This window comes from Thunnus thynnus, chromosome 21 (genome assembly GCF_963924715.1).
Source record: "Thunnus thynnus chromosome 21, fThuThy2.1, whole genome shotgun sequence".
Lineage (NCBI taxonomy): Eukaryota > Metazoa > Chordata > Actinopteri > Scombriformes > Scombridae > Thunnus > Thunnus thynnus.
In genome coordinates, this window is record NC_089537.1 from 7387854 (window position 1) to 7401437 (window position 13584).

General features: G+C 40.9%; 1 protein-coding gene across 1 annotated transcript in view; it reads left to right on the forward strand.

Annotated features, from left to right (window-relative positions):
- Positions 1 to 13584, forward strand: part of gpr158a (G protein-coupled receptor 158a) — a 76206-nt gene that overhangs the window by 51378 nt on the left and 11244 nt on the right. The window contains exons 6-7 of the mRNA XM_067578183.1: positions 8277 to 8386; positions 11785 to 12023. Of these exons, the coding sequence (XP_067434284.1) occupies positions 8277 to 8386; positions 11785 to 12023 (349 nt within the window). The remainder of the gene's footprint in view (positions 1 to 8276; positions 8387 to 11784; positions 12024 to 13584) is intronic.

A 13584-nucleotide genomic window follows, 5' to 3' on the forward strand; every position in this document is an offset into this window, starting at 1 on the left:
AGGTAAAAGGGGAGTGAATTGTTATCCCCCAGATGGCAAAAAAACAAACAACAAAAGAAACAGTTAATGTAGGTTTAAGTATAACACTTAAGAGTAACTTAACAACCAATTTTAAGGCTTTAACACACCTTCTTCACGCAAAAAATGAATTTAAATCCAGAGGCCATGAATAGCATCGGTTGCACTCTCTTTGCCAGATTAGTGTGACCATGACAGAATATAAGATAATAGAAAAATAAAGTGGTTGTACATCAAAAAAGTAAATATAGTGTTAAAATACTCTAAAAGCATAATCTTACTCACTGATAACTACTATAGTTTCGTATTTTTACTCACAACCGAGTGTGGAAAACTCATTTCACGGCATTTAGGGAGAAGTCTTACATCGTATGTGATCAATACCCTGTGGGACCCTGACCTTCACAGGGAGGGGATCAATCCCTGAAGGATTCATCCTCTTCATCGACCCTCCTGCACACACAGACACATTTGCATTTTTATCGTCTACACATTACAGGTTAATTACACACTGCTGCTTTTTGGTGCTTTTTTTTGCTAACTGTGTTATTCTAATAAAAGAATCCACCCACTTTCTTTTTTTTTGAGTGTAATTTGTTGAATATCTCCTGTTTGCCCCACAGCGATAGCTAATTATCTAAAGCGGTCTAGCACAAAATGATTTGTGTATGCTCTGTGGTGCATCCACTTGGGCGTCATATTTTGGTTGTGGGTGGGTTACTGTTCTCACATGAAGCCTTCAGGGACTGAAGAGTGCCAGAGTTTCTGTTTTCACAACTTTAAAGTTAGGCGCTAACTGGCTGTGTTTATATTTAAGCAGTGAACTCTGCTATTAGCTCAAGGTAAGGTCACAGTTAAGGTATATTTCAACCAAACAAAGTTGTTTGAATCGTACAATCTTTTGAACAGTCTCTCCTCAAGATTTAGGAATAGAAGTAGTTGTGTGAAGAATGAAAAAGTAGCACTTGAGAGAGAAACTTAAACCCACCCTACTTTAAACTGTATCTGTATGCCTTTAGTATTTTTTAACTATGTTTGTTGCAATTAATAAATCAAAAAGCAGAAAACAGCCAACAGTTCTAGTTTCTCCCAAACAATTTTGACTTAAAAAACAAAAAGTCTTCATACACATAAGACAAATTTGGCTGCTTGTCAGTGTGTTTTTCAAAAATTACTCTCTGATGTTCTGTTTCTTTGGTTTAAGTTTGGTTACATTTATCCAATTAAAACTATGATAGGAGTTGGGATGCAAACAGGGGTCTTTCGATTTGGAAACCAAACACTTACACAAGAGATTGCTTGTCAGGAAACCAGTAACAGTTACAGTTATTAGGAAAAGACGAGGGCATGAGTAAGATTTTGATGCAGCTTTAACTTGAGATGGAAATTTTTGCTGGCACCACCTGGCTGCTTGTCAGTGCTTATCCTCCTCACCTAAGCAAGACACATCAAACGGTGCAACAGGCTGCTGTCCTCATGTATCTCTATGTTACATTTTTAGCATTTCTGTAGCGTAGAAGGCAACAATAAAGAGAGGAGATTGTCCACGCTCTTTTTCAAAATGGACATAATAATCAGATAACTCCTAACAGAAGCAAACGCTAAGTTTCACTGCGTCAAGCATGAGAGTCTAAGACCGAGGTATCCAACATCAAAACAGCTCCCTGGATAGCTGCTGCTCACACCACAGCTGGCTGGCTTGCATCACGGCCGTATCAACAGGGACACTCTCTAGCTGGTAACCAACCCACTGAATCTCAGTGTGGAGCCAGCAGGTGGCTGCTGAAATGACAGATGACGAGGAATGAAAGATAACTGCAAATTAAGCGACTGAGTGTTGATTGATCGGTGAGCGTGTGAATCTTGCTCTTGTCTGTTCTTTTAGACTCCCATCACTCCCCGTTTTACCTTGATCATGGTTAAATAATCTACTGGGATTTAGGACTACACGTACTAAACTTTCCGTCTTCTCTTTCTTAATCATTGTTAATTAAATGAGGTGTTTGGCGACACGTATTAAACATCACACCAATAAAAGTTTTTCACAAGCTGGAAGCATTTTTACATGTGTTTACCTCAAGTTTTAGACCTTTGAATATGTTCGACATCCAACATGATAAAAAATAACAGAAAATCATGAAAAGCTTGATAATTCCCCTTTAAAACTGAAAACTTACTTGCTTAAAGCTGGAGTCCGGGTCTTTTGTCTCTCCCTTCTTGCAGTGAGACTAAAGGGGGGCGCTCAGCCGTGATTGCCTGACACATACAGCACTCTCATGCGCATCCTGTGTGACTGGCACACAGAGAGGGCCGGTAAAAACGGGTATGTTTTGACCAGCCCAAAAATGTATTTTTTGACGGTCCACTGGCCAAATGGGATTTGTCCCAGTACACCACTGGCCATAACCTACTGTTGCGGCTGTAACATGGTGGATAAATTGTTTTGAGCATCACACAGCCCCCCATCAGAATTTGATCCATTCAGTCCGATAACATCTGGAAAGTCTAGAGGAGCCGCATGATTAATGGCCAAACGGCCAGAGCTGGAAAGTTGCGCCCGACATGAGATTTAAAAACTCTGTATACTGTGAAACACAGAGAGATTCATCTGCTGGTGACAGACTTCATCAGCATTGTGTGAACTGGTTTGGCAAGGGCTTGAATGCAATGGACATTCATTAACACCTAAAAGTTCCACGCTGCAGGTTTAACATTGATACTTGCTTGGTAACAAGATGAAATAATCTGCCATAAAGCTCAAGTAACCATTTTTGCATTTCTACTTTCCTCAAATTAAAGCAAGAGATAATTATTAGCATGATAGAAGGTGAAGGACACCATTATACAGAAATTAGGTAATATCTGTAAACTATACTGGTCTGTAAACTGGTCTAAACCAGCTGTCCTTACTGAATAGTCAGGGGAAGGTTTGATGGGGAAGAAACTCCTGGACATAAAGTTGCCTTAAAAGGAATGCACTTTCACAACTTCAAAAAAGTTGCAGCTGTCTACGGGAGCTAAATTTTACTCTTCTCAGGTGTGCATCTGCGGAACATGTTGTTCTGTTTGTTCTTTCCACATGACAAGATTTCGTTTTGGAGTTTGGACGCAGAGTCTGGTTTGTGTTCAGTTTGGTGTCTGGGGAGCCTGGAGATGGACACCATCAGCAGGGCAGACATCCAGCTAGGACGTGTTCACCTGCCTGCCTGCCTGCCTGCCTGAACCCCAAATAAAACTCCCAAAAATGTCTTCACTTACAGTTAAAAAAATCTGTGCCACTTGAAAAGAGGGACGCTGTAAAGAGCTTCATTGAAATTGTCATTGAAAGAGGTGACATTTCTACACGTCCATCCCACTGATCTGATGCTAATGAAACCCAGAATAATCAGTAACATTTAAAAACGTTGGATGCTAAGAGGGCTGCTTGGCAACGCTCACTCAGCATTTCCAGAAGCCTTTACTCATGCTGTAACTGAGACGAGACAAACGGGGGGGGGGGGGGGGCAGGCTGAAGAGTAGTAAGTGTGTTGATAATTGTCTCCTCGGTATTGATGTCCATTAGATAGGTATGCAGCACCCTGACCCTCTCAATCCCGTCACGCACACACACATTCACCAACACCTGATCCCCTTCCTTTCCCACAGCGCTGAATCCAAGATTCCCAGCACTTAGCATTGATTATTAATGGTAGGCTTCAAAAGAGAAAGGAGGCAGAAACTGATCTTACTCTTTATGCACACTGGCGTTAAGAGAAACCTGTCAGAGGTTCAGGGCCAGTTTCTTCCCAGAAACCCTACTGATGGGAAGTACAGCTGCGTAATGAATCAGCATTGCCTGGTCTAAGGGTCACGGCCACGTTTGAGGACAATGACTGTGCTGGTTTTTACCCTAAAATATGACTATTGACATTGGTTTGAGCTTCAATTGGGGCACTGGGGATGGGGATATACCTCATAGTATCAGATGAACTGGGGAGAGCTGAGAGTCCAAGGGGAATGCATTGTTCGCTTTATGTTACAGTGAGCACTGGAGCTATCATTTGATCCTCATCCTATTCTGTAATATTTTCTGAATATTCTCTTTACAGACAAATACTACAAGCAGATCAAAATCTCTCTTTTTTAACGTATTTTAAGCTAAATGAACATCATGCATTTGTTTCGTAAAACTCTGGTGAATTTACTTCTTGGGACAGGACACAGAAATGACCAAATCACAGTATAGAGGCTGCCTGAAAGTGTCAGTATTCTTCCACTGCAGTTTGACATTGTGTCGTTCCGTTTCTGGTCCCATAATTCTCACTCCAGCAACTACTGAGTGGTTGTAATGTGTCAAGTTGTCGTGTGAATCTTGGCATCATATTTGTTTGTGTTCTGCTTTGAAGAGCATGAAAAGATCATCTTATTAAAAATATATCAAACAAGTATCAATATGCATAGACATCTTTGTTTTATATGACCACATGGAGGGCTTCCAACTTCAACTCTCTGTGGTGTAAAGACACAGATGTCATTACTAGTGGTTATTTGTGCTTGGAAGGGTTGCTTGACACAGCTAAGATTGTTAAGTAAAGGTAGAGTGTCTGCTCAAATTATGTGGGCCGCATGTAAGGGAACACATCAGGATCAACAGCAACTACCAGTGTAGAAGTACCTAAAAGTGAAATGCCATCGATGGCCAATAGATGCTGGCTCCAAAACGTCCATGGCTCCAACTGAATCCCATTCAAAAAGTGTCAACTTCTCTCTAGAGATACTTTAAGTTAATCGTTTTTTTCATAAGTCATTATGGTTTCAATCACTAGATTCTGGCCCTCTAATAAGAGCGCTGGTGGTCATTTTGGAAATGATTGCTCCGTTGATAAGATTTGAGGAATTATAGTGGCTTTGATGTCTGCCGTGTGGCCGTTGATTGACAGCCATGATTGACAGTTCGCTCACCTGCTGCTCACACTGAGTTGGACCATTGTTGAAATATTTCAGTAAGTTTAATGTTATTTAACATTAAGTAAGTAATGTTAGCCCAAGTGTGCACCGCTCGGTGTGTCCAGTAAGCTAGCATTTGCTTCAAAGCAAAGCAGCAACTCTGGACTTCAAACCAGCTTCAATGCAAACCAGTTTGTGACATCACACTTCGCTACATCCATATTTATATACAGACTATGGTCGGGACACATTTAACTAAAAGGGATTTCAAGAGACAGAGCCAATGCTGCTTGAAATGGAAAAATTCTGACAAAAAGTCAGGAATGTCCTCTCCGTGATGTCAGCTTGTGTAATGAGCAGCTTATCTGACACTGGCTTGTTTGTTGGCAGGAACCTGTAAATAACTAAATACAAAACTTTTCCACTGTGGTTTTGACCAGTGAAAATGAAGAGCAGGTGAGATCACACCATTAAAGAGAAGCTCAAACTGCTAAATGGTTTGAAAACTTTTTTATGACGACTCGTCCGGATCATTTGGAGCTGGGCCTCGAGGGAGCAATGCTGCTGATAACACCTCCCCGCCTGCCTCTATCTCCTCACAAACAACACCAGCCTTGAACTGGCACGTGATAGAGATACAGCCGCTATTTTGTAGTTTATCTAAAAAGGAGTCATGAGCTGTGTTTTCCCCTGGTGCATTTTTACTCATCTTCCTGTGCCCTCCTCTGTCCCTGTGGACCCAAACGTGCGTCAGCAAGTTGCTCAGCGCCTGCCCGGCCTGCTATCTCTTTATCAGCTCCTGTGCCTCTCTATTTGGTGAAAAAAGAAATGCACTAAGGAGCGGTCACATATTGTTGTTTAGATATTTTCCTCAACCTCACTGGTTCAGATGAGGTTTAGTTTCCTCTGAAAGGTAGTTTCAGAGTCTTTTTCAGCCTGCATAAAGCAAAATTCAGGACAAAACCTTGTATGCATTTAAGATTAAGAACTGAGCATGCATCTATTCAGTATTTGTTCTGTTCCACGTCTCTGTCACAGAGCTGAGTCAACTGGAGCTCTGTTTGAGTCAGAAGTTGCTGCGTACGGTCGTCCAGCGACTGCGAGCAGATGAGGATGTGGGCCACCCTTTTTCCTGTGGGGTCCTCTGTGTCCCTTAACTGATTCAAACCTACTGAGCAAAAATATCCACATGCCTGCGTCTTCGCTGTTGCCTGAGGGAACGTATTAATGCCTCAGCTAATCCGATTAACATTAACAATCCCACAGGGGAAATCGCTGCACATCTGCAACGGACAGATAATTATGTTGCCTCAGATGTTTGTTTCATTCTTTTTTTGTGTGTGTGTGTTTGTTTTGGCGCTTTTTATGTCTTTGGAAGACCATCAGTGTTTTTTTTTTTGTCGGCTGGGATGGGCACCATTTCAGTGTGTTTCTAAGTCGTTGTAGCAAACATGGGTGAATGCCCTCCTCCTTGTCTCAAGGGCAAGCTTTCTATGATGTTAGCAGACTGAGATGGATTTGTTTTTTTTTGAGTAATGCCAAGGATGGCAACAGAGCTTCACTGTCCTATCTTGTTTTCAGCTGTAAATCATGAATTTTCGCTTTGACGTGTCAGATGTGATTTATTGAAAAATGGTCCTACAAATGGAGCTTTATCTTTATTATTTAATTTAAATAATAGCTGCAGTAACAGTTGTACTACTCATAGTAATTACAATAAATAAGGAGCAAAATTCAAGCAAGTTATACTTGTTCTTTTCTGTTTCCTCACATGCTTAAATGATTGAAAATTAAGGACTTGTTTACTTGTACGACTTGAAAGGATATCACAGCACTGGCTGCACCCCACCGATGTATGTGAGGCAGAGAAGCAGTGAGAAGCAGTAAGTCATTGTGAGGGAATAGTGTAGCTCGCTCTATGCCTATTAGAGCAGAGCCTCTCACAGTGTGGTTCAGACAATGAACTCCTCTGTGTGTTTACACCAAACATACTGCGCAGTATTGAATAATTGCTGATTTATTTGATTTTTAATTAATTTTATTTTCTAAAATTGGGGAACAACATACAGTTCTTGCATGAGTTTGATTCTGTTTAACTGGGGTAGCTATATAATAATCCAAATTCATCAAATTATCCATAACGTGGATGAATATGTTACCAAATGTACCATCATCACAGTTTTAATAAATTATCTGCATCCAATACAGTAAATTTAAACTTAAAATAACTACAACAACCAAACATTCAACTAGGCATTAATCCAATTAATGTAATTAATCCACACAAACATAAAAAAGACAATGGAAAGACAATGTCATGTACTGATGTACTAATTTACTCATCCTTACATTTTTCGTTATCAATATAAAACTTACAGTATATCGTTTACTTTGTGTAGTTGCATTGTGTTATTGTAACAGGAGGCGACATCACGCACCTGATTCTACCCATCTGCAACTTAATATGTTATGTGGGTGACGTCTGGTGAAGTTCGAGTTGCATGAGTGTGTATATTTTCCAGCATACTGGACTCAAATGTGACTGGTGTTATTGCCCTTCTTCTGGAGGACTTTGAGTAATGATCTGTGGCACAACTTCATCTACTTCCAAGGTGCACAGAGGAGGAAACAAGTCTGAAGAAGTCAAAACTCCAACAACACTTGAAGTATAAAGACTATACTATATTGTTGTATAATGACCATGATGTCACTGGGCTCACAATAAAGCTGTTCTTCATACTACAAGTGTTTGCAGGAGTTTTGACTACTTTAATAATGGATGCAACACCTGCTGTAAGCTTTTGTTTTTATCCATAGACAGTTTGAAGTATGTCAAACTTTACTTGACACTGAAGAGAAATAATGAAAGCTTAAACACCTGCTTATCCACTTCAACCTAACAGATGGAAAATGTTCTACTGAAGGTTTTGTAACATTTAGTTGTTTAGCATTCCTTTTGAAAGTCTAATGGTGGCACAGGAAGTGGAAATTGTTGATACTGTCTGTGTAAAATAACTTTATAATTGAGTTTTTGAGGAAGTAGAAGAAGTTAAAATACTCTGGAGTAAGGGGGGGCAGGTGACTGATGATGGAGTGAATTAATGAGTGAGTTTACATAGTGTACATTAAACTAGGAGACAGTTTGAACAAACAATGAAATTCGATTACTTCACTGTTTAGAGAGCTGTCCATTGGGGCGCAATCAGGCAGCAGCTTCACACGACTTTGTATTTAATTTGAAACACTCACAGTGGAACGGCTCTCTTACTTATCATTGCTTCTGTTTCTTTGCACATCCTGCGTTATTTAAGGCTTCTTCTTTCCTCTCGCAGGTCGGGATTCTCTATTTCCAGCCGAGCGTGTTCCGCTGCATCCTGCTGCGATGGGTTCGACTGCTGGGCTTCGCCACCGTCTACGGGACACTGACTCTGAAGCTGTACAGGTAATACACACAGCACACACACACACACACACACAACTGCACAAAACCCATTTGTCCAACATCGTTATCCATCCCAGGAAACGACTATCGGATTACACTGACCTCTTTAAGTGCAATTACACTGTGTCTTAGATCTTAATTCCTTGTAAAAGTAAGAGCCGTATGAAGTGTTGAGGCAGCATGTTTCTCAGCTTCTTCATCACCAGACTACACTGCTGTACATGTTTAGGGGTGGATTTACTGCCTAATTAAGTGGAAGAGAGAATTGCTAAGTAAAAGTAATTAAGAAAACCCCAAATGATATATAATGTAGTATTGAATGATGGTTGGCAAGAGACAAATGCATGTGAGAGCAGAGGAAGGGAAAGGACCTCACTGTGAGAGGACTGCCAGAGGATACAGAGGAGAGCAGGGGGGGGGGTTTATCCAGCACCGAACAGCCGATAATGAGACAAGGGTCTGTTGTATTTAAAGTAACACACTTGGAATTGTTCATCTGTGGGGCTTTTTGTCAGGTGAATCTGTCAAAAAGGCCTAATGAAGATGCTGATTAAGAGTATGTGGGTAATGCTAGCGGGAGCTGAGTAAACCCTTAGAGGTGCAAGTTAACATATTGCACAGATCAATTTTTGATGGGGGGCTCATTAGTGGGGAGCACAGTGGACACTTCATCAATGTGTGTGAAGGGCAGAGCCTAATAATAGCGATGGCTGGTCATGTGTTTGGGCATAGTTTAATTCCCGGTTATCAGTGTTTGTCTGTGTTAGAAGCTTGTAGAAGTGCAGCGAATGAATAACTGCTTTGAATTATGATGCGTTTAACATGTTGGAATTTTCTGCTGTGTTGTATTATATCAAAATAAAAAGAAGAAAAATACATCATTAGACAATCTAGCTCTTTTAAAAACAGCTAAAAGACATGGACCTTGTACTTCGAGGGAAATTTGTAGTAGTTAAAAGTAAACAGTTAAAGATATATGTATCTTCAGCTTTTTATTGTTCAAATGGAAAGTTCTCCAAACTAAATGACAAAACAGATTGATTGTCATTGCCATGAATGAATCATTTTTTGTCATCTCTGTCACAAATTATTTATATGACTGTAATTTTTTTTAGTACTCACCTACCATTTGCAAACTGAGACAAATACTGATTATTGTAATAATTCCTGTCCATACTGGCTGTGAAGAGTTCCTCGTGTGCTACACTAAACTGTAAGAAATAGGGGCCAAAATCCACAATCCTTGTTCTGTGCAACAATGCATTCCTAATTTCAGCCAAGGTTCATATGAGACTTCAGGAGTCTAAGTTAGACAAATCAAGTTGCAGTCTTATCCTATAACTGCGGTTGTCTGTGATAGACTGAGTGAGTGATAAAGTTTTACCATTGGTCAACCGGCTGAGGGTTGGAGCCTCATTGGCCATTGCTCTTTCAAAATGAAATGTTATGCGATGATGGACGCGGAGCACAGCAGCGCGACACAGAGTGACTGTGTTTCCTGCTGTAAGCTCTGACACTCTCACTCGATATTAAATACAGCAAAGTCGGCTAAACTCCTGTTTCGACAGACACATATCAGCGTCTCTGCCGTCTCCTTCGCTGACGTCCAGTGTGATCGACTCTCCGGCTGACGGCACTGTCAGCAGCCAGCAGGAGAGACGCTATTTTATAACTGAACCAATACCAGGACACACACTTTTTATTTCTCTGACGTGTTCACATTACAAATGATGAACAACATCATTAAAACACGAGTCTTGCAGGTAAAACATGAGACTCATGTAGGCTGTTATATCAGGTTAGTGTGGGGCAGCTGCTCTGCAGGTGCGCTTGATTTGACTGTAACTGCGGTAACCAGGTGGAGATGAGCCTCCCGAATTTGCGCCTAAAGTGCTGTGAAAACTTTAATTTATAATTTCTACCGGAGCCTCCATAATCATCAACCAGGAAAGAGGTAGAGTGAAGGTACATAGAGGCATGAGAGAGAGCGCACAGTTAAAGCACCCCAAATCACCATCAGTCTGACAAAACACTCAGTGCAGAGTGAAAAACGAGACATCCGCCAAGTGAAACAGATGAAAGAGCAGGGGGAGTTAACAGATAATTAGAATAGTTATAATTAAAATTAAAATAAGTTCTCTTTCAAATCAAACATCCCAAGATATGAGTGGAGTGTATTGTTCTTGCAGCTTCATTTATAACCTTTTTTTTTTTTGCTTAACCACCAATATTACTGGGACCACTACAGAAAATTGCAGATGAACATTTAATATCCAGGAATTCACATTACAGACACCACTGACTATCCCTGTAACAAACTGGCCACAATTTCACACATTGACCATACACGGTCCAGCAATATACTAGTCTGCACTAGTTACTACAAAGTTCCCTCTTTGTGTTTCACTGGACGGGGTTTTGTTGCTGAGCTGCTGTAGGGGCATACGTCCTGTCAGTTACATAACCGAGACAAAACATCAGCAATAAAACTATACACGACTGCCAGGACGAATAGATCAACTTCAGTTGGATCATTTAGACTGTGCAAGACTTCGTAGACTCAACACTCTACACTCAATTTCTTCATGACCAGTATGGACAGGGGGGATAATTACGGTGACCCAACTCTCTCAACATACATATGTGTATGTGAGGATTGTATTAAGATGGACTTGAAGAAGTCTGAGCCAACTAAAAAGGCAACTAAAACTTCCTAGTTTAAGTTAGGGAAAGATTGTGGTTAAACTAACATTTTCTGTTGGTAAGAAAAGTGATGTGAACTGAAATCTGGTATCACAGTCACACATTCTGTTGACCCAACTATCCACCCTCATACTTGCAATATTCTGCAGCAATATAATGTCACACTACTTTCGTCATGATTTGCGCAGCCACAACAGGCCCTTGTCAGGAAAACGTAATGAAATATTGCTGTAAGTGTTTTTTGTTCTTGTTGATGAATGCCGTTGTTTTTATGGTGAGGACAGTCTCAAAGTTTTAGTGGTGGACCCTAGGGTACTTCCTACTGTCGACTCATTTCACACTAATGTTCAACAATCATACAGTGAGAGATTTATATGGGAAAGTAATACCAGTTTCTCCACCAATGCTATCCTCAATAGACCACAGTGATTTGCAGCCACAAGAAATGTTGACTTTTACTTACTTACTTCCCTCCGGTGCTGACAGCAAAAGGCAGAGGTTTCTGCATTGAATTCTGGGAAATGTAGGACATTACTAAGACAAGTAGGCTCAAGTTAATCATTAAAACTCTCATAAATGATTATTTGGAACAATGTGAGAGTAAACAAGGGGAAAATTTCCCTTTAATGGATGCTATCTTTTACTGTCCAAACATGATTCTGTTCCCAAAGTGAGCTTCTCATCTTCCCCCACAGGGTGCTGAAGGTGTTCCTGTCCCGTACAGCCCAGAGGATCCCTTATATGACCAGCTGGCGAGTGTTGCGTCTGCTGGGCATCATCCTGCTTATCGTCCTCTGGTTCCTCGTGGCTTGGACGTCTGCTGTCTGCCAGAACCCGGACAGGAAATTGGCTCTCATCGACGTGGGCTACACGCCTGACGGACTGCAGTTCAGTATGTGCCTGCTGGATCGCTGGGACTACATGATGGCTGTCGGTAAGCCCTACAACCGCTCTATGTCTGCGTAGGGTGTTGTGAATAGATGACACACTTCTGCGGTGTGTGCACCACACAGTTAGAAAACATAGGTTATTTGAGGTATTTGTGGCATAAAATCAAAAGTAATTTGTTAGGAATGATAGCATGAGTTGAACGAGAACTTGGAAGACAGTTTGCCTCCATCCACATTTGGCAATGCTTTTCCCACAAGACATTAATCCTCTCAACTGGTGCTACTTGGATGTTTTCCTGTGTTGGAGAGGGCAATCAGCACCAGACAAAGACAGATGATAAATCAAAGACGCACAGAGGGGAGCAGCATCTCTTGCATTTAAGAAATCTGTATGTTGTTGCACATCTGCTGACTCAGGCTTCATGACAGGAAACTGTGGTCCTTTTTGACTTCTGGAGAAACAGATGGACCCCGAGCAGAGCCTTCATGCTGTGATACTGTACACTGAGGCGGCATTTTCATTATGTTTATTAGGAGGTAAAAATAGCTCGGTAATAGGGATGTGTGGGTCAACTCTGACGTCACCTGCATTCAGATCATAAACCACACACACATCTTCCTGAAAGACAGAAAGTCAGTCTTGTTGTAATACATTGTACTTTACTACTTTACTTTATTTTCACCACACAAAAGCCAACATGGAAGAGTGTAGTTTAAAACCAATAACACAAAAATGCAGTTTAATGCATATAATCACAAATATTACATTTGATTTAATTACATTTCTCTCAAATTCTTGCTGACCCATCAGCACACAATTTTCAATGACAAACTGATAGGCCTTCCTACAAAAAAATGTTTATGTTAAAACTTTAAGTTGAACTTATGTGAAATTCTCCCTGAGAGTCAAAAGCCAGGGCTTCAGCCTGCTCCGAATGTTCTTTTTTGCAAAGTTACCTCTACTTCCTCCTCATGATGACATCAGATTGTTCATGCATGCCTACAACCGGCTGTCTGTTCTGTAGCCTTTGTTGCTAAGGTTGTTCCACAGGTTGTTAGCGTTGTCCACTCACATATTTTGGCTAAGATTTCGGCTTGAACATGTACGGGTGTATTTGATAAGTTTATATTTCGAGTAAAGAACGAGTAAAAGAAGTGAAATCCTACTACTACCGTTTGTTTACGTAGCCTGGGAAGCCCACAGAAGTCTCTCGAGGGGCAGCTTCAAGAAGCTAACCAATCAGAACAGAGTGGGCTCCTCGGGAGGCGTGCCTTAAAGAGACGGGAGCTAAAACGGCCTGTTTCAGACAGAGGCTGAACTGAGAGGCTGCACTGGGTGTTGTGATAGATTAATATACACTGCATTCTGTGTGTGCACACCACAGTGAGAAATCATGTGTTACTTTCATGGCATAAAATCAAAAAGTAATTTGTTAGGAATGATAGCATGTGGAGTTCAAAGAGAGGGAAGAGTGAGTGATGAGTTGAAGGAGAACTTGGATGAGTAAGACAATTTGCCTTCATCCACATTTGGCAATGCTCTTACGTTTCCCAGAAGAAGACATTAATCCTTTCCACTGGTGCTACACTTTTGGATGTTTTCCT